The 23,673-nt window shown below is 40.4% G+C and overlaps 1 protein-coding gene across 1 annotated transcript in view; it reads right to left on the reverse strand.

Annotated features, from left to right (window-relative positions):
* LOC308638620 (zinc finger protein 124-like) overlaps nt 1-6,815 on the reverse strand; it is a gene marked incomplete at its 3' end in the record, with an annotated part of 74,602 nt that extends 67,787 nt beyond the window's left edge. Inside the window, exon 1 of the mRNA XM_081276240.1 lies at nt 6,782-6,815. Coding sequence (XP_081132366.1) covers nt 6,782-6,784 — 3 coding nt within the window. The 5' untranslated portion in view covers nt 6,785-6,815. The remainder of the gene's footprint in view (nt 1-6,781) is intronic.
* Between the last annotated feature and the right edge of the window lie 16,858 nt (nt 6,816-23,673).

Genomic DNA, 23,673 nt, shown 5'->3' on the forward strand with positions numbered 1-23,673 from the left:
TGGCAATGTGCCAACTGGCAGAGTCCCTGGGCTTTTCTTTTCTATTCTTTTTAAATCTTCACCATGATGGTTCCACTGTGATATATTTAACAACCCCTCGTTAAAAAGACATGGGCTCCATTTTTGTATTGTATCAACGTATGCCTTGACTGCTCTTGATTTTACTGGGATGTCTCCCAAAGCTAGATGCAAGGAAGATGCTCCTTTCAATACTGAATGGACAAGCTGAAGTTTAACCACACCAAAGAGCATCACCCAGAAAATGAGCTCTGCAGCCTGGAAAGATACAGCACCCTTAAAGGCAGACTGGTAGTGAGAGAAGCCAGTTTGAAATGGCCAAGTGCAGTAAGATTCCAAGTCAAGAACATTCTGGAAAAGTCAACATTATAGATGCACTAGCAGAACTGATGGGTGCCAGGGACTTAGGGAGCAAAGAGGGAGGAAGGAATGAGGAGGAGTGATGAACAGGTGGAACATTGGATTCCCAGAGCAGTGAAACTCTTCTGTATGACATTATCTTGTATACGACATGACACACACAATCACATCACAAGGAAGAGGAACCCTAAAGTAAAGGATGAACTTTGGCTTATCCTAAATGTTGCTTCATCCATTCTCTTTATCAAATGTTCAACACTGGTTTAGTAACTAACAAACACCCTACACCAATTCAATATGTTGAAAACAGTGGAGACTATCAGCTGGAGAGAAGGGGTATTTGATACTATGTGTAATCGTACATATAATTGTCACCTTGATTGGATTAAAAGATGCCAATGATTAATGAGCTTCTGGATGTGTCCATGAGGGTGTGTCTACAAATGACGGGCATATGGGATAGTGAGCCAAACTGGAGAACCTCCTTAAGCTAGGATGCACCATCCAATAGGACGGTGTCTTGGGTGGAACAAAATTCTTCACACACCCAAAGTAGACTCTGCCAGTGATTCTCTAGTGAGTTTCCAGAATCTTTGGTCTGGACTAGGGCAGCACCATTGATCCCCCTTGTTCTGAGGCTTCAGCCTCTGGGACTCTGCAGCTACTACTTCTGAAGCTCTCCAGCCTGCAGATGGCCACTGTGGACATCCACCTTCGGGTAAATTAGGCCAATCTAATGAATCCCCTTTGATAATCACACTTCCTCTTGATACTGTTCCTCTGGAGAACACTGACTAATAAACTATGCAAGCCTAAAATTGCTCATAAAAACAAAGTTTATCTAATAAACAAGTAAATAAACTACCAAGCCATGAAGTTTTAAAAATGTATACATAAGAAACAATATTAATATGCTAAATACCTTTTTCATAATAATGCAAAAATAAAGCAAAGAGGAAGAGTCATAGTTACAAATTTCAAAAGTATGAACAAAAGCAAGAAAACTGATTTTCAATACTATTTTCATCTGGAAAGAAATTGGATGATAACTCTTCAAAACTCATTCCAACTGCTGGTGTAGTGGTGTGCACCTGTAATTTCAGCCACTAGGGAGGTCAAGGCAGGGAAATGGAAAAAGTTTGAGGCCTGTCTCAGCAACATAGCAAGACACTCAGAAATTTAGTGAGAATGGTCTTCATCAAAAATAAAAAGGGGGTCTGGGACTGTAGCTGAGTGGCAGACCACTTGCTAACATGTGTGAGGCACTGGGTATGATCCACAGCACCACAGAAAAATTAATACAATAAAGGTATTCTGTCCATCTACAACTATACAAAATACTTTTTAAAAAAGAAAAAGAAAACATAAATAAATAAGAAGGGCTGAGGATGTGCTCAGTGGTCGAGTGACTGTACATTTATTCCCCAGTAAAACACCTGCCCACCTCCAGAACATTGCTTACAAATTGAAATTTATTTCTGGAAGATAACTAAGCATGAGCAACTCCATGGCATCAATTCCCAGCACTCAGTAAGTATGCAAATAAATAAACAACAGTCTACAATACTAATTCTCTTGGGCTGGAGAGCAGCTTGGTAAAATACATATAATGAGAAATAAAAAATGATTATCATACATAAGGTACACAATTAGAGGCATAAAAACACAACAAAATCAGTGGAAAGACACCACACTTTCTCACAAAGAAGATTGAATGTTCCCATGTTCTAAACCCTCTGAAAAAACACTGAGCTTTTCAGCAAATTCTGTGAAATTTAGGGCATGGTTTACTGTATTTTGGAGGTAAACTTAGAAAAACTATATCTAAAAATGGAAATAGTAGGGTTGGGATTCTGGCTCAGCAGTAGAGTGCCTAGCACATGAGAGGCCCTAGGTTTGATCCTCAGCACCACATAAAAATAAATAAATAGGTATTGTGTCCAACTACAGCCACAACAAAAAATACTCTTTAAAAAATTGGAAACAATAAACTGTACCTAAGACCAGGCAAAATGTTGTACAGGACACAGAGAATAGAGAGAGCATTTATGTTACTCCCAAGTTTCATAAGCTAAAAGGCTAGCTCCCAAAGGGGTGGCCCTATGAGGAGGCAGTTGGGAGGGAACAGGAATTAGGTGACATGGTGAGGGGATCACCACCCTTATTTAGACACATGGATCTCTCCTTTGCAGAAAACGGGTGTCATTTACTCTTTCACTGATATTCAGTGATTAAATGATTACAGTTGGGTATTCAAGGCATTGTCAAAATTGTCCTTAAAAATTACAATGAAGACGGATGTGATGGTGCACACCTGTAACCCCAGCGGCCCTAGATGATGTAGCAAGACTCTGTCTCAAAACAAAGAATCTAAAAGGGGCTGGTGGTTAAGCACCTCTGGGTTCCATTCCTGATAACAAAAAACCACACAGTTTACATGAACCTGCCAAGTTCAGACAACAACAGTGAAAAACTGTCGTCCTTTGTCAAATTCATCACCTTGGGAAGGACAGATACTAGTTTTCATGAAATCACATTCATAAATTTGCCCACCACTATTTTTGTAGAATTGGACTCAAATTCTGCAGCAATAATGCAAGACAGACTTTCTCTGTATCTTACGTGGTATTTTGGAATCTAGGGTTGGATTTCAATTTGAAACCACTGAAAAGACAAATCTGAATCTTACAAACTTTCTACACATACTCAGGGGTAGCAAAAGTTAAATTAGGTAATTAGATGATTTCTTTTTCTTTTTTTCTTTTTTGTTTGATGCCCCCGAGATTAAACCCAGAGATATTTTACTACTGAGCCACATCCGCAGTCATTTTTATATTTTATTTTGAGATGCAGTCTCACCAGGTTGCATAAGGCCTCGCTAAGTTGCTAAGGCTGTCCTCAAATTTGCAACACTCCTGTCTCAGCCTCTGGAGAAGGAAGGATCACAGGTGTGCACCACTGTTTCTGGCTGTAAGCTGGGATTTTTAACAACAAAAAAAAAAGGTGGATTTTAATCCACCTCTCTCTTGCCTCTTTAATAATAGTCCATCCCATTTGGCTCTGAATAAATAAACCTGGGCCTCAGATAAGTGAGCACATCATTTCAAAGTGATACACAGAAAGCTTTGGCTGAGGGAGCACAGATGTGTCAGGCTCAAGGGGCAGGGAAGGTCCCTGACAGCTGGGACATGCTTCCTCCTGGTCTTGCTCATGGAAAGCATCCAGGATCACCCTCCCAGGCACCTGGACCATGACTCCAGTCTATGAGGCTTTACAGATTTGCACAGCTCTGCACTGGGGTGGGTGGTCCTTATGCTCTGGGAGAGGTTTTGCTCCTTCACACTGTGAGACTGAAAGGGCAGGAGTCACTGCTGACCTGGCCCCTCAGCACCAGCATCCACAGGCTGACTGTCCACCTGTCTCCAAGGATTGAAAACAGAGCTTGGGGAAAACAAGTTCCCAAGGAAGTAGCTGTTTAGATGAGGCCTTTTCCAGGAGATTCCTCAGCCCAGGGCCCCCAGCAGCTTCCCTGAGAGGCTGCACCCCACACCTCAGGCTGCCCTCTAGGAGGAGCTGACCCAGGGCCTGAAATTCTGTTCACCCTGCAAGGCACAGGGCAGCTGTGGGCACTCTGTGGCAGCTCCAGGAGAGGACAGTGGCTGAGGACATGGGACTCTGGGAGGTGTCCAAAGGGAACCTCTGCCCAAGAAATCTGACATGGTGCCTACACCTAAGGAAGACAAAAGAAAAAGCACAAGATTTTTACAGCTGTGAACTCAGGTTCTCTATACAGTTGCATCTACATCAAAGAACCTTCAGAGTACTTGACTTTGACTAACTAGAGCACCATGAGGGTGGAAAGGCAGGGTTCTGTATGGAGAGCAAACATTATCTTGGGCTATCTTAAGCCCTTTAATAGCCAATCATCTTAATTTCTGTATCAGACCACAATCTCAAAACTTCTCAGAATATATCACTAGCCTTACCAGACGTCTCCAAAGTCTACCAAAGCTCACAATGCAATAACAGACATACAGAAGAACTTTTCTTTATTTTTTTTTCTGTACCCCACCAATGTGATGTTCCTACCAATGCAATTGGCTAATGCAGTGATACAGTTTCTTTTATAAAAGTTCATGGAGGCCAGGCACAGTGGCACACAACTGTAATCCCAGCAGCTTGAAAGTCTAAGATAGGAGGATTGCTAAATTCAAAGCCAGACTCAACAACTTAGTGAGATCATGTCTGAAAATATAATATAAAAGAGCTAGGAATGTGGCTCAGTGTTTAAGTGCCCCTGGGTTCAATCCCTGGTATGAGGAAAGAAGGAAGAAAGGGAGGGAGGAAGGGAGGAAAATAAATAAGTAAAAGAAAGAAAAAAAGAAGTGATGTAATCTCTTCCAGGAAGGGACACACACCTCATTCAGGGTAACTTGAATCCATGTTCCTTAGTATGATAATTAATATTTAGGTTAAAATGAACTATTTTCTGTAGCTGGGGGTGTCGATGCCTTTAAACCCAACAGATTGGGAAGCTGAGGCAGAAGGATCACAATTTTCAGGCCAGGCTGGGCACCATAGCCAGATCCTTTCTGAAAATCATACTGAAAAGAGCTGGGGATGAAGGACAGTCAAGGAATCAGACATTACTGTAGGGGCATCCACTCTTTTCACAAAAAAAAAAAATTAACTAGGATTCTCCAGAAATCTGCACCATGGCTAATTTTAGGACAACAAAAAAGTGTCCACAAAAAAGTTCAGTGTAGATAAACTTCCTATTTTTGTGTTGCCTTATTTTATGGGGCTGCTAGTCTGGAAGAAATCAGCACTCCATGTGCTGGACTCCCCCTTACTAGTTTTTTACACACTTGTATCCAGAATAGTAGTTTGTAGAAATGTGCAAACAAGGCCTCTGGCCTTGAGCTGGGCTTCACAGAGAAGTCACCAACTGGGCTCCATGGGAACAGCTGGTGGGGGAGGAAAGAAAGGGGAGAAGAAGCTCTCCCCTCCTCAGGTGCTGGCCTTGAAGGGTTAACTTGGCCAGAACAGAGAAAGAAAAACCTGCTTTTATGTGTGTGATGTGACAACTTGACTGTGGTGACTCCACTTTGTGAACTCAGCCATGACACTCAAAAAGCTCATGACTGGGGCCATTTGAATTCTTTTGTTCATGAAAATTCCCCAAGAACACAGAGTGATCTATGGGGCCAACTGGAGACTAACTGACCACAACTTTCAGGCTTGCTTAAGTTGCCTGGACCCCAAAACTTCCCTTTTGTGGTTTTTGTGCTTAAATATGGAGCCAACTGAAGGCAGGGGCACCACTCTGACCATCTCATTCTTTCGAGAGCAGTGTCTGCAATAAGGCTTAACTGGAATGAGACTGTGTGGTCTGAGAGTTATTTGGGTATCCTGGTATTACAATGTGAACTTCTGAGCCCCTCCTCTTACATGCTGGGTATAAAATTCTGAAACCACCTGAACTCGGGGTTCAGGGGATGGATGGATTGATTACAGCAAAAGCATTGCCCTCTGAGTCTGGCTACAGCCAGATAAAACTGTTTCCAGCTATCTTCAGTGCCTTGCCTCCTTTGTCCCTACATCATTATTACCCTGTATGCTTACCTAACTACAGGACTGGTGTGACTCTACATCATGGACTATCAGAAAAAGGAGCACTTATACTCTATTGATGTAGCCCAGAATTCCATATCCCTGGGATCTATAAACAACCCCCTTATTCCCTTTAAAGCAGTTATTCTGACCAAACACAAGGAAGTGATAAGTGATCATTCTTTCCCCTCAAGGATAATATTCACAAATAGAAAACAAATGCTTTCAAAAGTGTTTTTCTTGCCAGGGACATTGGCACAAGCCTGTAACCCCAGTTAATCGGGAGGCTGAAGCAGGAGGATCACAAATTGGAGGCCAGCCCAGATTCCAACACAAGGGGAAGGGGGGAAGGGAAGGGGGAAGGGAGGGGGGAAGGAAGATTGATTGATTCTTTCCAATATTTCACTAAGCGATAATGACAATTAGCAGACGGTGTCTATTTGAAACGAGTGGGAAGAAGGAATGTCTGGCTGAGCTGCGAGGTGGAGGGAAGGTGGCCTTTTAGAAGGCAGGAGGAGCCTGCAATTTGGAGGACCTCCACTGGGTGGAGCTCCACTGGGAGAAGGAAGGTGCATTTGTGACCCTGCTTCCTACACGTTGGGAAAAGTGAGTGCGGGCCACAGGTAGGAAGCAAAGGGGACACCTGGGACCTGAGCCACCCTTCCAAACCCAGGGAACCAGGGGACAGGGCCCAGGGCCACCCGACAGCGGCGACTCCACGCGCCACTCAGCAGCTCACCCGCCACGGGCCCCAAGGCAGGTGCTGACCGCGTACCTTCAGCGAACTCACCATTTTTGGCTTCTCTGGTGACCTGGCGTCCTCTGGAGGAACCGCGGGCACCCGAGATCCCCGGGAACACGGGCAGCGCAGTCACCCGGGTCCCTGGAGCAGAGAACACGGGGCCTGGAGCAGGAGTAGCCCAGTTGGTGAGGAAGAAAAGCCCGCGAGAGTGCGGAAGCCCGCCCTTCCCCGCCCTCTGCGCACTGATTGGACAGTTCCCCCCAGCGACCCGGATAAATGGCCTCCAGGCCCGCCTCTGGATCGTGACTGACAGCTAACGTCTTCCAATCACTGGCTGAAATTGGGTAGAGTGACAGATTCTTGGCCCCAGCCCCTTTCAGGAGGAGCTTCCGGGCTGTGCTGGGAACGAATCCAAGTGGGAAGCCTTGGCTTAGCCTCTGCCACAGAGGTGACATCTGCCGCTGAGCTAGGCTTCAGCCTTAGAGGGCTTTCCGAGCATGGCGGGGCCCTGGGATTAACCTCAACACAGAAACAAAGCACAGCTTCTCCTGGAGGCTGAGGCTGGAGGAGCCCAAGGTCAGGTCAGCACCTGCAAACAGTGACACCATGTCTTCAAATAAAATGAAAAGGTGACGATGGAGCTCAGAGGACGGGGTCAAGCCCCATTGGGTTTATTCCCCAGTACCTTAAAAAAGAAAGAACGATATTTTATTATATACATATAATATATATTTTATATATATATATATATAAAATATATATGATATATATTTTATAAAATATATATCATATATTTTATATATAAAATATGTATTTTATATAATATATTCTATATATAAAATAGATGTTTTATATAATATATTTTATATATTTTTTTCTCACACCAAGTACATCTAATCAGAATATTATATATAATATATATTATATATAACATATATATAAAAAATATATATATATATTTTTTCGCCCAGTTGATGCGACCTCAGGTGACTTAGAAAGACACGGTCTCCAACTTTTTGAAACACTTTTTAACGATATCATATATATGACCCATATATAATATCTAAAAATGAAAACAATTTGAAAACTATTTAGTAACTCTCCTCACCTCCTGGCCTCTGTTGCTTTGACGAGGCTCCTGATCTATGAAAGGAAGCAACTGGGGTTGGCTCTGATGCCCAAGGCTCCCTCCCCAGCAGAAAGGGTGGGGGAGGAAGGAAGGCGATCCTCTAGGGCAGCAATGTGCGGTGGAAATAAAATGGGTGCTTTGTGCTTAGTGTCGATGTTGTACTTCGACTGTTAGGAAGTCTTCTGAAGAGATGTGCCTCTGGTGACCCCACAGGTCTGGTCAGGTGTTCACCCAAAGCCAAACAGAAAAGGTTATGATGCAAAGCAGGAAAGAAACTTTAACCAGTGCAGCTACACCAGGAAGACAAGGAAACCCTGTCCTTACCCTGTCTTCAGATGCTGACAAGGACTTTGAGGTTTTATAGAAAGGGTAATCATAGGCATGTATGGATAGGGGAAATCGTATCTAGGATTTAGTATTATCTGTAGGATTTAAGCTTCAGGCATCTGTGGTCTTATAACTTGTCTGTGAGCTCACACTCACTTGCCTCCATTGCACAGACTGACCTCACTTTGTCAGGAGGAAGTCCCCCTCCAGTGTATTCTTTCCATGTCAAGGTTTTCAAGAAAAGCCACAAGCCCTAGGAAGCAACATACCCCCAGTAGCTGACCCTCAGCATCCTGGGTTTCAACTGATAATCAAACCAGAAAGAAACCAAATCCATGCTCAGCTGGGCCCATTAACCCTGCATATAAACCATAAAAAATTGCCACTTGATGCCAATACTGCCTGTCATGTCTGTCCCCCTCTTGGAAATTAAGTACAACTTTATTCTCTACTCTTAAGTTGGGCTTTGTGAAGTCTTTCACATCCTGCTCACTGGCCCAAGTTCATTCTACCTAACAATATTGCCCAAGGCCAAGGGGGGCTATTGTGTAAAGAGTCCTATTCCCACAGGTGTGGAAAAGTGGACACATAGCTGCGCAGGGCTGAGAATTGAATTCCAGGTGCCTTTATTGTCCCCCATGGTAGAGATTGAATTGAAGGCAGGGGCACTTTGCCACTGAGCATCCCTTTTATTGTGGTTCAAAGAAGGTGGGTGTGAGCATAACTGTAATGGGCCCGAGAGAATAACTCCAGATGGTGACTCCAAGCTACTATCAATCCAATGAAGAAGTTGACAAATCAGAGGGTGAGACCCAGCATGGTTGTTCATGCCTGTAATCCCAGAGGCTCAGGAGCCCGAGACAGGAGGATTGCTAGTTCGAATCTAGCCATCAGCAAAAATGAGGTGCTAAGTAACTCAATGAGAGCCTGACTCTAAATTAAATACCAAATATGGATGGTTTATGAGAATATAGTATTTTGCCTTAAATGTAGAATTGAGACATAAGAAAGGCAGCCTGAGAGCAAGGAGAGCAAAATGGAGAGTCATGTGTACAGCCTCAGACTGTGGATGTGGCAGATCCCGAGTCCATGCACCTGAACCACCCTGGACCCACAGGAGGTAGGGGAGGGGTCACCCTGACCAAGAGCGAAAGAAACAGTGTTGATTTAGGTAAAGTCGAAAGTGTCTAGGTCTAAGATGCACTCAACCCAAGAAGACTTTCCCGGCACAAAAGGACAAAGGGAGTTGGGGACAACTAAGGGTGTATTGCTTTATATACAAATATGGGGGGGTTTTGATACCAGGGATTTGACTGAGCGCTGCCTAGCCACTGAGCCAAACTTTCAGCTGTTTTTTACTTGGACACAGGGTCTGGCTAAGTGGCTTAGGGCCTCCCTAAGCTGCAGAGGCTGGCTTCCTACTTGCAGTTTTCCTGCATTAACCTCCCAAACTACTGGGATTTCAGGCATGTGCCACTCTGCCCTGCAGCATGCTTCTTTAAACAGCCCAGTGGGACACAGGGAAACCCAGGTGAAGATCTGGAAGTTGGTGCACCCCATAGTACTTTGCCAAAGAGGAACTGGGGTGGGAAGCGGGGACCCTTGTGAACCAGAGGATAGAATGCTGACTGCAACTTGCCTGCTCACCCAGATGTTCCATCCTGAAATACTCTCAGCGAAAGCTGTGCTTTTTCTGTACCTGTGTCTCTTAGTGTTTTAGGGGACACAAACAAGAATGGTGGGAACAGATGGTTAAGAGAATAATCCTGGAAAATGGGCCCACTGTGCTGACCTGCACATGCATTCTTTTCCAAAAAGCAATTTACCTGGAACTCTGCCTGGCCTAAGTGGTCAGGAGGTGTCACATTCCTCAGAAAACTACCTGTGATCTGCATGAGAGATCCAGGCAGGAAACCCCCTAAGAGGAAGCCAAGTGACTATGCGGGGACAGACTTTGTGACTCTTTCCACAGACCAGATTTTGGAAGAAAGGATAATTTTTTGGATAAGAATCCAATTAGAATGGCTCAGCGTGGGCCAAGGTGACACAGAGTTGCCATGACTGTCGAGTCTTGAAAGTATGATGTCACCCTGCTGTCAAAAGTCAAAAAGTGCACCTGGGCAGGAGTCTCTGGAAATTTCCCAGGGACTCCAATAAAACTAGAGTGCAGAAGAGGCACACGGTCTCTCTGCTTTCTGAGAGGACCCACTCTCGCCCTTGAGAATGTCTCCTTCCCCTTCAAGAAGTTCATGCCTGTTACAGGGTAACCTGTCTGAAAACTTTCTGATGTGATTGCAAAAATCAAGGGTTCAAGGAGGTCTTTTCACTGCCTCAGTTTCTCAGGAGGTCCCAGCTCTATAATGAGTTCATTCTCTCTAAAAAAATTCAGAAACCTTCATTAACAAACAGCAAAACAAACAAAAATAGATCAGTAACCAGCTAGAGCAGCCTAAGCAATTTAGCTTCACTCTGTCTCAGAATAAAACTTGCAATAGAGATGTAGTTCAGGGCATGTAGTTCAGAGGGCCGAGCATGGTGGCGAACACTTCAAGCCACAGCAGCTTGTGAGGTTGAGGCAGGAGGACCGTGAGTTCAAAGCCAGCCTCAGCCATGGTGAGGTCCTAAGCAATTTGGCCTGATGCTTTCTCTAAATAAAATACAAAATAGGGCTGGGAATGGGGCTCAGTGGTTGAGTGCCCCTGCGTTCAATCGCCAGTCCCTACCCTCCCTCCAAAAAGACATAAGAAAATAGAATGTAAAATGGCAGATATAAATCTAACGACATCAACAGTGACATTATATGGGAATTGACGGAGCGATCCTATCCAAAGGTAGAGGTCATCAAAAAAAGTAAAAACAATGTCCAATTCTACGCACCTGAGACCCAGATCAAAAAATGTAATGAGCAACCTAGTCCCATCTTTGCCCCAGATCTCCCTATTGGCTGCGTGATACCTTTTTCGTTGGGTTCTATGATGTCTCCTCTGACCTTAAGGGTTCACAGAAAGAGAGAGAAAGAAAGAGAGACAGTTTCAGGGGTTGATGTTGTGATCAGTCAGAGCCTCTTGCTTCAGGACTGGAAGGCAGCGGGTCATTCAGAGTGGCTCCCCACATATCTCCTCTTCCTTAATATTTGAAGGCGATTGGGAAATTGTATCTTTCAGTCACTGGATTTTTGGTCCCAGGTCATCATGATCTACTATTGAAACACAAAAGGCATTAGTAAAAAACATACTATCTCTAGGACATAACCAACTTGGAAGATCCAGGTTGTTGTTGTTGTTGTTGTTGTTGTTATTATTATTATTCTGCCAAACACTCATCAGAAGATTCTTCATCTTTTCTTGATTTTATTGGGAAGCCTTGCATTTGGCAATGGTAACACAGACATATTCATTTGGCATGACGCTTCAGCCTCTCCACAAACCATGAAGAAGAGGGCTCAGTCACAATATTTATCACAGTGGCCTTTTAGAGCATTTTAACTCAGTTCTAATTTTTCCATCAGCATTTGTCTGACTATGAAAGCTCTTGGAAGGAATTTAAGTCCAACGTTAAGAGAATCCCTATACTGTAAGTTTGAAACAGAGCCATAAAGACTGTATAATAGAAGCAAGGAATAATATTTAAAGTAGTCACTTCAAAGATCCTGAGACCAGGAGCTGGCCTAGATCTGGTTAACTGGCATGCACCTGTTTCAGACCTGACCCTTAACTTCAGCAGAGTGTAGCTCTGAAATATCAGCTGGCAATAACTAAGATGAGTTGTATTCATACAGGCGACAGGATAGTCATCATCCTTTCTCTTAATTCTGACATTTAAGGAGTCTGCTAGGTGTGTCAGTGAGGTAGATATTCTGAAGGCAGAAGACAAACATCCTAACATCCTTTAGGGTGCCATCTCATGAGGGTTAGGGTATTACCAGTAAAACCTCCAGGTGACAGGCATCCTCCTGTAATTGTTCTTGTCCATTCTAGGAGACCAGCCTAAATGCATCCACTATTTCTAGACCTCTTGTGTGGTCCTGACTAGATATTTGCATAATACTCAGGAATACTCAGGAATAATACTTAGGAAACGTGCCAATTTCTATTGTACAATGATCAGGGCAACCCTACATTGGTGGATACCTTATGTAAATAACTGGCCTGTAGAGAAAAACTCTATTTCAACAATCTTTCTCTTTGGACGATGGTCCAGATAAGGAGTCTTAATTTCTAAGGACAGCATGATTGTCTGGTTTAGGTTTCTCGTATGGTGACTATTCCTCAAATACAATCCAAGACAACCTGTTTGCCACAGGATCAACATATAACTGGCCACTACACTCAGTAGGATTAATCTAGTTTCATGGGTGGAATGGTCCAGTCCACACTACAATGCACATTAAAAATGGATCTGAGGGCTGGAGTGGTGGCTCGGTGGTGGAGCGCTCGCCTAGCACGTGTGAGGCCCTGGGTTTGATCCTCAGCACCACATGAGAACATAAACAGAATAAAGGGATTGTTTCCATCTACAAGTAAAAAGCAAATTTAAAAAAAATAGATCTGAGGAATGGGTCCATAAAAGTCTCTTCCTGATTTTTACTTCCCTGACAAGTTCATGAAGCTCCATGGTTGGAAACTCTACAGTTGGAAGATTTACCTTCCTGTGTCAGGTTTTTCAGTCATTTTCATGATGACAGGTTTAAATTCTATCTTTTCAAATCTTATTTAATTTACTGAATCATATTCAGCAGCCATGAACATGATTCAGTAAATTCAGCAGCAGTCTCAATTTTTTTTTTTGATGGTGCTGGGGATTGAACCCAGGGCCTTGTGCATGTGAGCAAAGCACCCTAACAACTGAGCTATATGTCCTGAGATTCTCAATATTACAATTAAGAAAAAAATAAATATTTTGTAAGATCTAGTGTGTGCCTCTGGGGTCCTGTGTTCCCCCTTTCTTTATTTAATAAAATTCAGTAAAGACTTGGCATAAGCCATAGTATCATCAGTTTAAGTTACGGATAGTAGTACAAGTATTTAAATAATCAGATTTACCTTGTATTGATTATTGTAATTTCCCAATCTATATGCTAGTTGATCCATCCTAACAATTTAAAAGGAATCCTCGACATACAACTTTAATTTAGAGAACCTCAGTCCTAATAAAATTCCCAGATCTCAAAATGATTCAACAAACAAAATATGCAAGAATGGACAGTCTTTGAATCAATCAAATTTAGTCTCCAAGGAGAATTGTAAAAATTAGAATCTAAGTCAGCAGTTTAATGTATTTAGTGTTTAATGAAGAATGTGAATGTATTCACCGAAATTAATCCTTGCCTTAAACAATAAGAATCATTAGGCAAAAAAGACCGTGCTTAAAGGAATTAAACTTAATATTTTAATAGGTCTTTATCAAGTCAAAAGATGAACAGAAATATTAGCTCAGTATCAGCATAGAGAATAAAACCAGGGAAATAGCCTGAAATATCCTTGAATTAATCAGTTAAAACTTCTAGTCAGTCCAGTACATATAAATCTTTTTTTTTACATTTCTATATTATCTGTCTAATTAATAATATAAAATATTTCTATTTAGGAAAATATTTTTATCATAAAAATCTAAAATATAAAGATCTTGGTTTACCCAAAGATGATTTCCTTCTTCTTAGGACCTCCAATATCTGCTTCTCCTCTGTTGAAATTCCTTTTAGAATTTTTCCTGGTTACACTTTGAAATAATTTCTGAAAATAATTTCTGAAAAATAATTATCTTTGTACCTTGATAAAAAGAAATATCAATGAGGGCTGGGGTTGGGGCTCAGTGGTAGCCCGCTTGCCTGGCATGCATGAGGCACTGGGTTCAATTCTTGGCATTGCATACAAATAAATTTAAAAAGTAAAGGCTCATCAACAACTTAAAAAATATATTTTTTTTAAAAAAAGAAAAGAGATATCAATGAAAATATAGTTAAAGTCCTTGGATATTTCTGTAGATAAGGGCATAACCTATAATTAACACAGTAGAATTGATTAACGTTATGTAACCACCTGGTTCTTAAGATATTTTGGATCCATTTCAATTTGTTTTTAACTAGAAGTGCACGCCTGCATGTGACGTAACGCGATGTAGCTGATGATCCTTGTGTATACATTTATTTATTTCTTGTAATTATAAAGTCAGGAAAAAGAAGAAGGATTTGGGGGGTCATCCCAGGAACATGGATGGCTTTGTTTCTGCAATGAGCAAATGCATCCCTGAGTTACAGCCATCTGATCCAGTAGGAGGATCAGAAAATACACACACATACACACACACACACACACACACACACACAAACACACACACACAGGCTGAACCCTTTTATTGAGGAGAAGCCATTCAAATGAGGCCCGGGGTCAGGTTTCAGGGGACTGAGTCTAGCTTCCTGATGTCTTGTCCACAAGAGGCTTGGTTTCAGCTTTGGAGTTGTTCTGAATCCTCACTTGCAGGGAAAGCATGAATGAGAGTCAGACCCCATCATTCCTCTTCCAATTAAAAAAATCCTACAGGAGAAGGGTGGAGTGTGTGGGAAGGGTGCCCCCTGCCAGGCTCTTGCAGGAACACACGGCTGCAGAGTTCTTAGGGTCCCTGTTAGCCTCAGATTGTGTCACCTGAGCAGCAAGTGGAGACCTACTCTAAGTTCCCCCAGACTTCAGAGTTGGGGGTATTTGCACAGGGCATATCAATAACCTTTGGAAAACATTCATTAGTAAAATCATGTTATATTGATGTATGCATAGATTTTGGAATGCTTCAATCTAGAGACTATTTTCACATTCTTTATGCGGTTTGAAGAGAAAATTCTTATCAATTTGATGAGGTACTCTTTATCAAATTTTCTGTTCTTGCTGGTGTAGTGGTTCATGCCTGTCATCCCAGCAGCTCAGGAGGCTGGTGCAGGAGGACGGCGAGTTTCAAACCAGCCTTGGCAACTTAGTGAGGCCTGAAGCAACTCAGTGTGAGACCCTGTCTCTAAATAAAATATAAAGAAGAGCTGGGCATGTGGATCAGTGGTTAAGTGCCCATAGGTTCAATCCTCCATACCAAGAAAATAAAATAAAAAATAAAAAATTTTTAAAAGTGGTTTCTGATTGTAACTTCAGTATGATTCTAAGACATCTTTTCTCTCTCAAGATCCCCAAAATTCCCTCTTGTTTTTTGCCCTGATAATTCGAGTAATTTCACTATTTGCATTTCTGTGTGTTCCATAACACTAGAGTATATTTGGACACATTATACATACATGCAGTGTAACTTATTCTGATTAGGATCCCAGTCTTTTAGTTGTACATGATGTGGAGTTACCCTGGTCTGTAGTTATATATGAACATAAAAATGTGTCCCATTCAGTTTACTCTCTTTCCTATAACATTCCCCTCCCTTCCCATAATTTCCCTTTATCTAATCCAATAGACTTTTATTTTTTTCCCTCCTCAATCTCCGTGTGTGTGTATGTGTGTGTGTGTGTTGGGGGGGGGCAACTAGGCTGATTGCATAGTTGAGCTATTGTGAATTGAGTTGCTAGAAACAGTTTTGTGGCTGACTCACTGTAGTGTGCTGATCTTTAAGTCCTTTGGATATAAATCGAGAAGTGGCATAGCTGGGTCAAATGGTGGTTCCATTTCAAGTTTTCTAAGGAATCTCCATACTGCTTTCCAGAGTGGTTGCACCAATCTGCAGTCCCACCAATAATGGGTGAGTGCCGGGTTTCTGTTCTCGTGACTAAAAGGCTCAGGGGTCACTCTAGTTAAACTGGGCTAACTGGGCTGCATGAAATAACCACACAAGAGACACAAATACCTTTTTCTTTGGGGTTGCTGTGACAGCTCCTCTGACCTTAAGGGTCCGCAAAAAGAGAGAGAGAGAGCACGCGCTGACCCCTTTTATTGAAGAGAAGCTATTCAAATGAGGCAAGGGGTCAGGTTTCAGGGGGCTGAGTCTATCTTCATGATGTCCACTGTCAGCAGGTTGACTGACACCTGGGTAGGCCACACCCAAGGGCACAGTAAGAGGAGGGGACACACACAAGGCACTTCCGTGGAAGATTCTATCCTAAACAGGGCAAGGGGTTATATTACAAGGGAACAGGTGAGCATAGCTTCACCCATGGGGCTGTAGCAAGACACACCCATTTCTGTGACTGAGCACCTCAGCACCCAGCTGGGGAGTGTAACTCAGTCACCTGTAAGGTTGGCCTCCCACATATTCCCCCTTTCTTAATATAAAAAAAGGAATGCAACTGGGAAATTTCTTTCAGTCACTTGGCTCTTGGTCCAAGGTCATCACAATCTGCTATTGAAACACAAAAAGAATTAGTAGAAAACATATTATCTTCATTACAGTCAACACAATAATCTGGATTATTATTACCTTGCCAAACACTCATCAGAAGATTTTTAATCTTTTCCAATTTTATTGGGATGCATTGTTTTTGGCCATAGTAACAGACATTTTCATTGCCATGGCATTTAGGCCTCTCCATAAACCATAGGGCAAAGGGCTCACTCACATTATTCATTACATTGTCTTCTAGAACATCATTACTTAGTTCTCATCCTTCCATTAGCACTTATCTGACCATGAAGGAAGTTGGATGCAATTTAAGTCTAACATTAAGAAAATCCATACATTGTAAGTTGTAAGACATAGCCACAAAGGCCAAAATTGAATAAGCAAGGAATAATATTTAAAGTAGTTACTTTAGGGATTATGAGACCAGCAGTTTGGTTAGGTCTGGTTAATAAACATACACCTGTTTTAAAGCCTGAATAGTAACTTCAGCGTATTATAGTTCTGAAATATTAGCTGGCAATAATTAATGAGGCAATAAGTTGTATTCTTATAGGCTACAGGATATTTATCATTTTTTCTCTTCACTCTCATATTTAAGGAGCTATTTAGGTCTGTCAGTAATACAAATACCCTTGGAAAAATTTATTTTAATAATCTTTCCAACAATTGTCCATAAAGGTAAATGTAGTCTTGGTCACTAAAGTCCAGCAAAATTGGCTGACTTGAGTTTTTTATCTGCTGTCTAGCATAAGTTTCTGTCACTGGTGTGGTCAATTTGTTGCTCTGCTATTTGGCTACCTCAGTCCTGAGAGCTGGTGATAACTGGCTGTGACAAACCTCAAGTCAATGTCCAGTAGCTCAGTTTCTTTTTGGAATGTACACAACTATTATAGGGTTTGAGTGGGGCGTGCCTGTCAATCTACATAAGCAAGATAATATCCATAAGCCAATCATCTTCTGCCTAGTGTAACCATACTGTGAGGAAACTCTATATGCTATATGGATTTTAGATATGAGGTTTATGATGTGGCATAATAAATTTTGTGAATGGTAAAGAAAAATATATTTATAATTTAGCCAATATGTTTTTTTAAACGATAGACTTCATCTAGCCTTCCGTATATAATATTTAAAATTTCACTGTTCCCAATGGGGACTTCTATCTGAAAAACTCCAACCACATTTACCTTGTATAAGTCAAACCTGGACATCCATTTTTCTTAATATAGACTTAAATAAAATTGAAATTTCTCAAGAGTAAAGATTATTCCTCTAGAGCCAAATGATGCATAGCATTGTGTGGAATCATATTAGCTGAAGGGCTGTAAAAGAAATAATATTAACTAATTACCTTCAGACCCCAAATAACATCTGTATACTTGTCGCTTCTTCATGTAGTCATGAATGTATCGTTGAGTCAACAAAAAGAGAAATATTATAATTTTGTGGGCATATTTTTTAACAAATTATGAATTATCATGAAAATGGTTCTCATTTTCACCGAATTCACAGAAGTGTCAAAAGAGTCAAGATTAAGCCTATTACATTGAGAAATGTCTTTGTTCCTTTATTAATTATTTGTTGGTACTGGAAATTGAACTCTGGGGTGCTTTACCCCTGAGCTACATTTTTAAATTTTATTTTTTATTTTTGAATTTCAGTTACACATAACATTAATGTTTACTTTGACATGAAATCATACCACTTTTAAACGGGGATTATTCTATCTGAGTGGTGTGATTAAAATAAATACAAATATTATACAGTCATCACCACATCCAAAGTAATGAAAATTTCCTCAACTGTTTTTATGACTTTTATGCTTCTAGCTATTACACAAAGGACTTTGATCCTTTTTTAAATTTTATTTTTGTACATGATGTGAGGTACGTATCCAAATACATTTTTTCTTCTTGTGGATATCTAGTCATCTCAGGGGCATTTTTGCTTTAGCTTTCACTCTTGAAAAATATACCTATGATTATTGGTAAGATTTCTTACTTCGAAAGTCCCAATAAAACACTTAAAGTAGTTAAAGCCTATTACTTAAAAGCACTTTTCTGAAGTGCTTCTAAAATGAATGTATATTAATTTTATATTATTCTATTTTTAATTCCAAAGGTAATTTTCTTTTTCATATGACCTATTTATCTGCTTTAAGAGTTTCTTTGATACTTTTCCAAAATACAACTATTCGTATGTCTTTGTAATCTTTAACAAAAGAGCAGGCTCTTCAGCACAACCCATTTACCATTAATATTAACAATGTGTTTCCCATTTTGATCATGAATTCCTGTGTAAGGCAAAGGTGGGCCTGTTACTGAAGGGAAATGTATGTTGCACAGATTATAGATTAAGAATGTGGGGTTTAGTGCAAATTGTTAAGTTTTTCTCAAGAACCTTGAGATTTGTAAGATTTTCTTCATAAATTTTGGAGGAATAACACTATTGTTTGAATCCTGAGAGATATCAAAACACATCTACAGGCATGCCTTAATTGTATCTTTAGTCTCATTTTGGGAATTTTCCTGCCATTTCAGTCAACATGTACTTTTATTATTGATTGATGTATACCCCATTTTCCATATTATGAGTATCGTAAACAATACATTTAACCCTCCACATGGTTTCAGTTTCCAAATGGTGTAGCTCTGCCACGGCATATCCCATGCTGTGACCCTATCAGACAGAGGGTGCAGGAACAACTTAACCACCTTATCTATAAGACACCAGCTATTTTCCATATGACTTCTGTGGAACTTGTGATTGAATCTTGAGTTCCAGCCTATAGTGGGTCAATTAATTGTCACTGGATAACAAGTCATTCTAGAACTTATTGGCTCACTCGACCCTTGAGCCAAATCCCCAGCAGTATTTTGTATTTTATTTAAAGAAAGAGGTTTCACTGATTTGCTTAGCACTTCTCCCTTGCTAAAGTTGGCATTGAACTCATGATCCTTCTGCTTCAGGCTTCCAGGACCCTGGGATTACAGGAGTGCACCACTGCACTCAGCTCTGTTCACAATTTTAATGCCAGCATTCCCTCTTTGCCTTATCAACTATTTTTATGCTATATTTATAATAGATGCAGTATTTCTAATTTTTCCTCCCAGAACTGGATGACAGTTTATAGATTTTTCTTTCTCTTTGTGAGCATTTCACATGACAAAAAAGCAGACACAATGATGTGATGTGAAGAAAGAAAAAGGTGACACTTTAAACAGAGAGAATGTGTCCTCTCTGTAAAGAGAAGAGCATGGCTCTCTTTCTCTCCAATTTTATTAGAGATCTAAAAAGAGATTCTAAAGAATCCTTCCCAGGTACACTTCTTGACTTTGGACTGACAGAAGGACAATATCAAACTCTCAAGTATCCAGTGCCATGAAAACTTTAGGTTAATTAGCCTCATGTTCATGATTTATAATTGAATTCTTAATCATAAACTCTTGCAGAATTTATGGTTAGTAAGAATTATCTTTCTTTCCCTGAGTTCCAGAATCTGGTCTTTAACAAGATCACAAAAGTCTCCCCTTTAGTGTAACTTGTGTTCCTCTTACAAAAATTATTTTGAAACTGCATTTCTCCTGCAGATAATAGTTTGTTAAAGAATGTAACACATCCTGTCCAGTTAATCCAGAAAGGGTGCAAGTAAATTGCTTCTTGGAAGATAAAGCATAGGGTCAATGTGTTGAGCCTATTTATTTATTTATTATGCTGTGTGTTGAAATCAGAGCTAGTCGACCACTGAGCTACATCACCAGCTCCTTTTTTATATTTTATTTACAGACAAGATCTCAATGATTTGCTTAGTGCCTGGCTGATATGTTGCTGAGACTGGCTCTAAATTCATGATTCTCCTGTCTCACCCTCCCAAGCTGCTGGGAATACAGGTATGTGGCACTATGCCCAACCTACCATTTACCTTAAAAGTACTTCAGATCTTTTACCAGGTTCTGTGAAAATTACTACAATGAAAATATAAATGTAGTCTTCTATGATCTAATGACTCCAATTTTTTTAGATACTTACCCAGAATTACTACTACTGAATCATATGACATTTTTATTTTAACTTATTGAAGAACCTTAATACCATTTTCAAAAATACCTTTATTCAATTTATATTCTCACCAGCATTTTTACAGGTGAATCTTTATATCCATGCTCATATGCTCTGGAGTACCTACTATCTTTCAGATTTTTATTTTTTACTTCTAAATATTTTACTTATTTATTTACTAGTCATAGATAGACAAATAACTTTTATTTTATTTATTTGTTTTTATGTGCTTCTGATGCTTGAACACAGTGCCTCCCATGTGCTAGGGAAGCACTCTATAACTGAGCCAGAACCCCAGCCTCTATCTTTCAGATTTTTATCATAGGCATTCTGACAAGTCTGCATAGGGAGAAGGAAAGTTTTCATTTGATGCATTAAATTTCTGAGGCAAGTGTGTTAATTTCCAGGGTGTCAAGTAGCTAGAAGAAGAGTGTATTGAATTTTCTGTGCTGAAACAGGAATCTGTGGTTTCTAACACATTTTTAACAGGACTGCTGCAAATTTTAGTTTTTTGAAGCAGTTACAAACAATGCAAATCCAACTATTTGTAATGTATGAATATTTGCACATGCTCAGTCTCTGTTGCTTATAGAAATTGGATGTTTAGGATATACTCCCTGGAACAGAAGTCACTAATTTTAGATGCTCAGTACATGGAGAAACTACTTCTGAAAACAACTGGAAGGCCTGGAATTATTACTGGGGTGAACAAGAGTAGGTCAGGGCTCAGAAAGTGCTCAAATATTATTGAGTCTATCAGTAGTCTGTTTAATTTTCCCCTTTGGTACCTATAATTGATTTGAGAGAGAAGCAATTCTTCCAGCAACAGAGTTAGCAAAACTACTGGAACTTAGGCCTAGTGCAGATGACTAGAAACTTTCTCTAGAAACTTCCAGATGACTGGGAGCAAAAAGTAACAATTAGCATTTTGAAAATCATTCTCAGAAAACACCATAAAGAGTAGCAAAAATATCTGAGGGGTTCACAATTCGGAATTCATTTTTTAATTTGTTGATCATTTTATTATGGAGTCACTAGAGTTCCTTTTATACTCTGAATATGATAGATAATTAAACATGTAATGTAAAATATTTTCTCCTGCTCAGCAACTTGTTTTTTTAAAAAATATTTTCACATGTATGACCTCCTCAGCAGCCACATCAATGTTTATAGCAGCTCAATTTGCAATAGCTAGACTATGGACCAACCTAGGTGGTTCTTGAAAGATGAATGGATAAAGAAAATGTGGTATATATAATCAATGGAATATTAGTCAGGTTGAAAGTAGGCTAAAATTATGGCATTTTCTAGTAAATGGTTGGAGTTGGAGAATATCATGCTAAGTGAAATAAGCCAGTCTCGCAAAACCAAAGACAAATGTTTTCCCTACTATGCTGATGCTAATTCAGGAGGGAGGGGGCACTGGGGCAGAATCGCTTTACCTTACATTAGGTTGAGGGAAGTGATGGGAGGGAGGGGAGAGGGATGTGGGAATAGGAAAGATAGTAGTAGATTGAAACAGACATCATTACTGTATGTATATATTTGACTACATGACTAATATGATTCTGCAACATGGACACTCAGAAAAATGAGAAATGATATCCCATCCAATTATGATATACCAAAGTGTATATATGTGCATTCTACTGTCATGGGGATGAAAGAGGGTCTGGGGATGTGGCTTAGTGGTTAAGAACCCCTTGTACTATAATGAGTGAGAGAGAAAATAGGGAAGACAAATCAGAAGGCAGGATGGATCCACACAATTCCAACAAGTTTCCCATAATCCCTACCCTCATTACCAAGTACTTAGGGTCTGTGTGGTATTGGTCCATCTGTGAAAATTTGAAAAAAAGTATTTTTTCTTATGATCTGGAGACATAGAAATGGACTTGCAAATTTCTACCAGGCCTGGTAGAATGGGTTGGAAACAGTAGTCACATCCTATAGAATTCCAAAGTTATTACTCTAATTGAACCACTTCAGCTGAGTTCCCAGCAAATGGGACTGCCATTGGGGTAACGGTTCAGAGACCACATTGCTCCAGGTTTAGATGACTGTGAGAGCAGCCTGAACAAGAGTCCACCACTGTCTCAAGAAAGAAAAAAGAGGGGGGGCCTTGGTGAGGGTGTAGCTCAGTGGTAAAGCAGCCTTGGGTCAATCCCCTGTGGAGACCAGTGACAGGGATTGGGAGACAAGTGTCTGAGATGGAGGTCTCTAATGACGTCATGGCAGGGACATGCTTGGTGACTGGAAAAGTTTCTATGCAAAAGTATAGGATGCCTGGTTGCTATGGCAATGCTCTCCATGGGGGAGACTCTGTTGTGGGAGACTTTTCAGCTTTGACCTCATTCTCAGGCACAAAGTTCCTTGCTAAATCAACCACAATGTTTCACCAGTTCCGCTGCTTTAAAGGGTGCTTTAAAGTAACTTTAAAGGATGGACTTTCTTGAGAGCTGCACACTGCTATAACATTGCACATTCCAACTATAGAATGTAACGGAGGAAATAGCTGCATACTGTTCCTAACTGTGTAACTTTCATAAATACAAAGAATAATGCTTGCATAGTCTTTAATATGATCAATTAAAGATATACAATAAAGATTGCTAGGGTAATTATTTTTTTCTTTTCTTTTAGAGAGAGATAATTTTCAACATTTGTCCATTTATATTTTTAGGTTTTGGTGGATACAACATCTTGTATTTTATTTATATGTGGTGCTGAGGATCAAACGTAGGGCCCCATGAATGTGAGGTGAGTGGGCTACCACTTGAGCCACATTTCCAGCCCCCCTGGCATAATTCTTTAGACCTGCTGCTCCATCATGGAACAGTGCTCCACCCGATCCCAGATGTTGTATCTTCTGCATGTGTGACTCTATTTCTTCCAATTTCCCATCAAACCTTGCCAGAACCTCCTAGTTTGGCCATTTGTCACAGAAATCCCCAGTAGCAAAAATAAATAAACACCATCAATCTCTAATTAAATCACTTCATGTTTTTTGATATGTTAAAACAAGGTATATGGAAACTAAAAATTCCTATAAAATCTGATGTGCTCCTCAGAATATTTAATAGTCTAACATTTTCTAATTCAT

This window comes from Spermophilus citellus (assembly GCF_964194105.1).
Source record: "Spermophilus citellus genome assembly, chromosome: 19".
In the NCBI taxonomy this organism is placed as follows: Eukaryota; Metazoa; Chordata; class Mammalia; order Rodentia; family Sciuridae; genus Spermophilus; species Spermophilus citellus.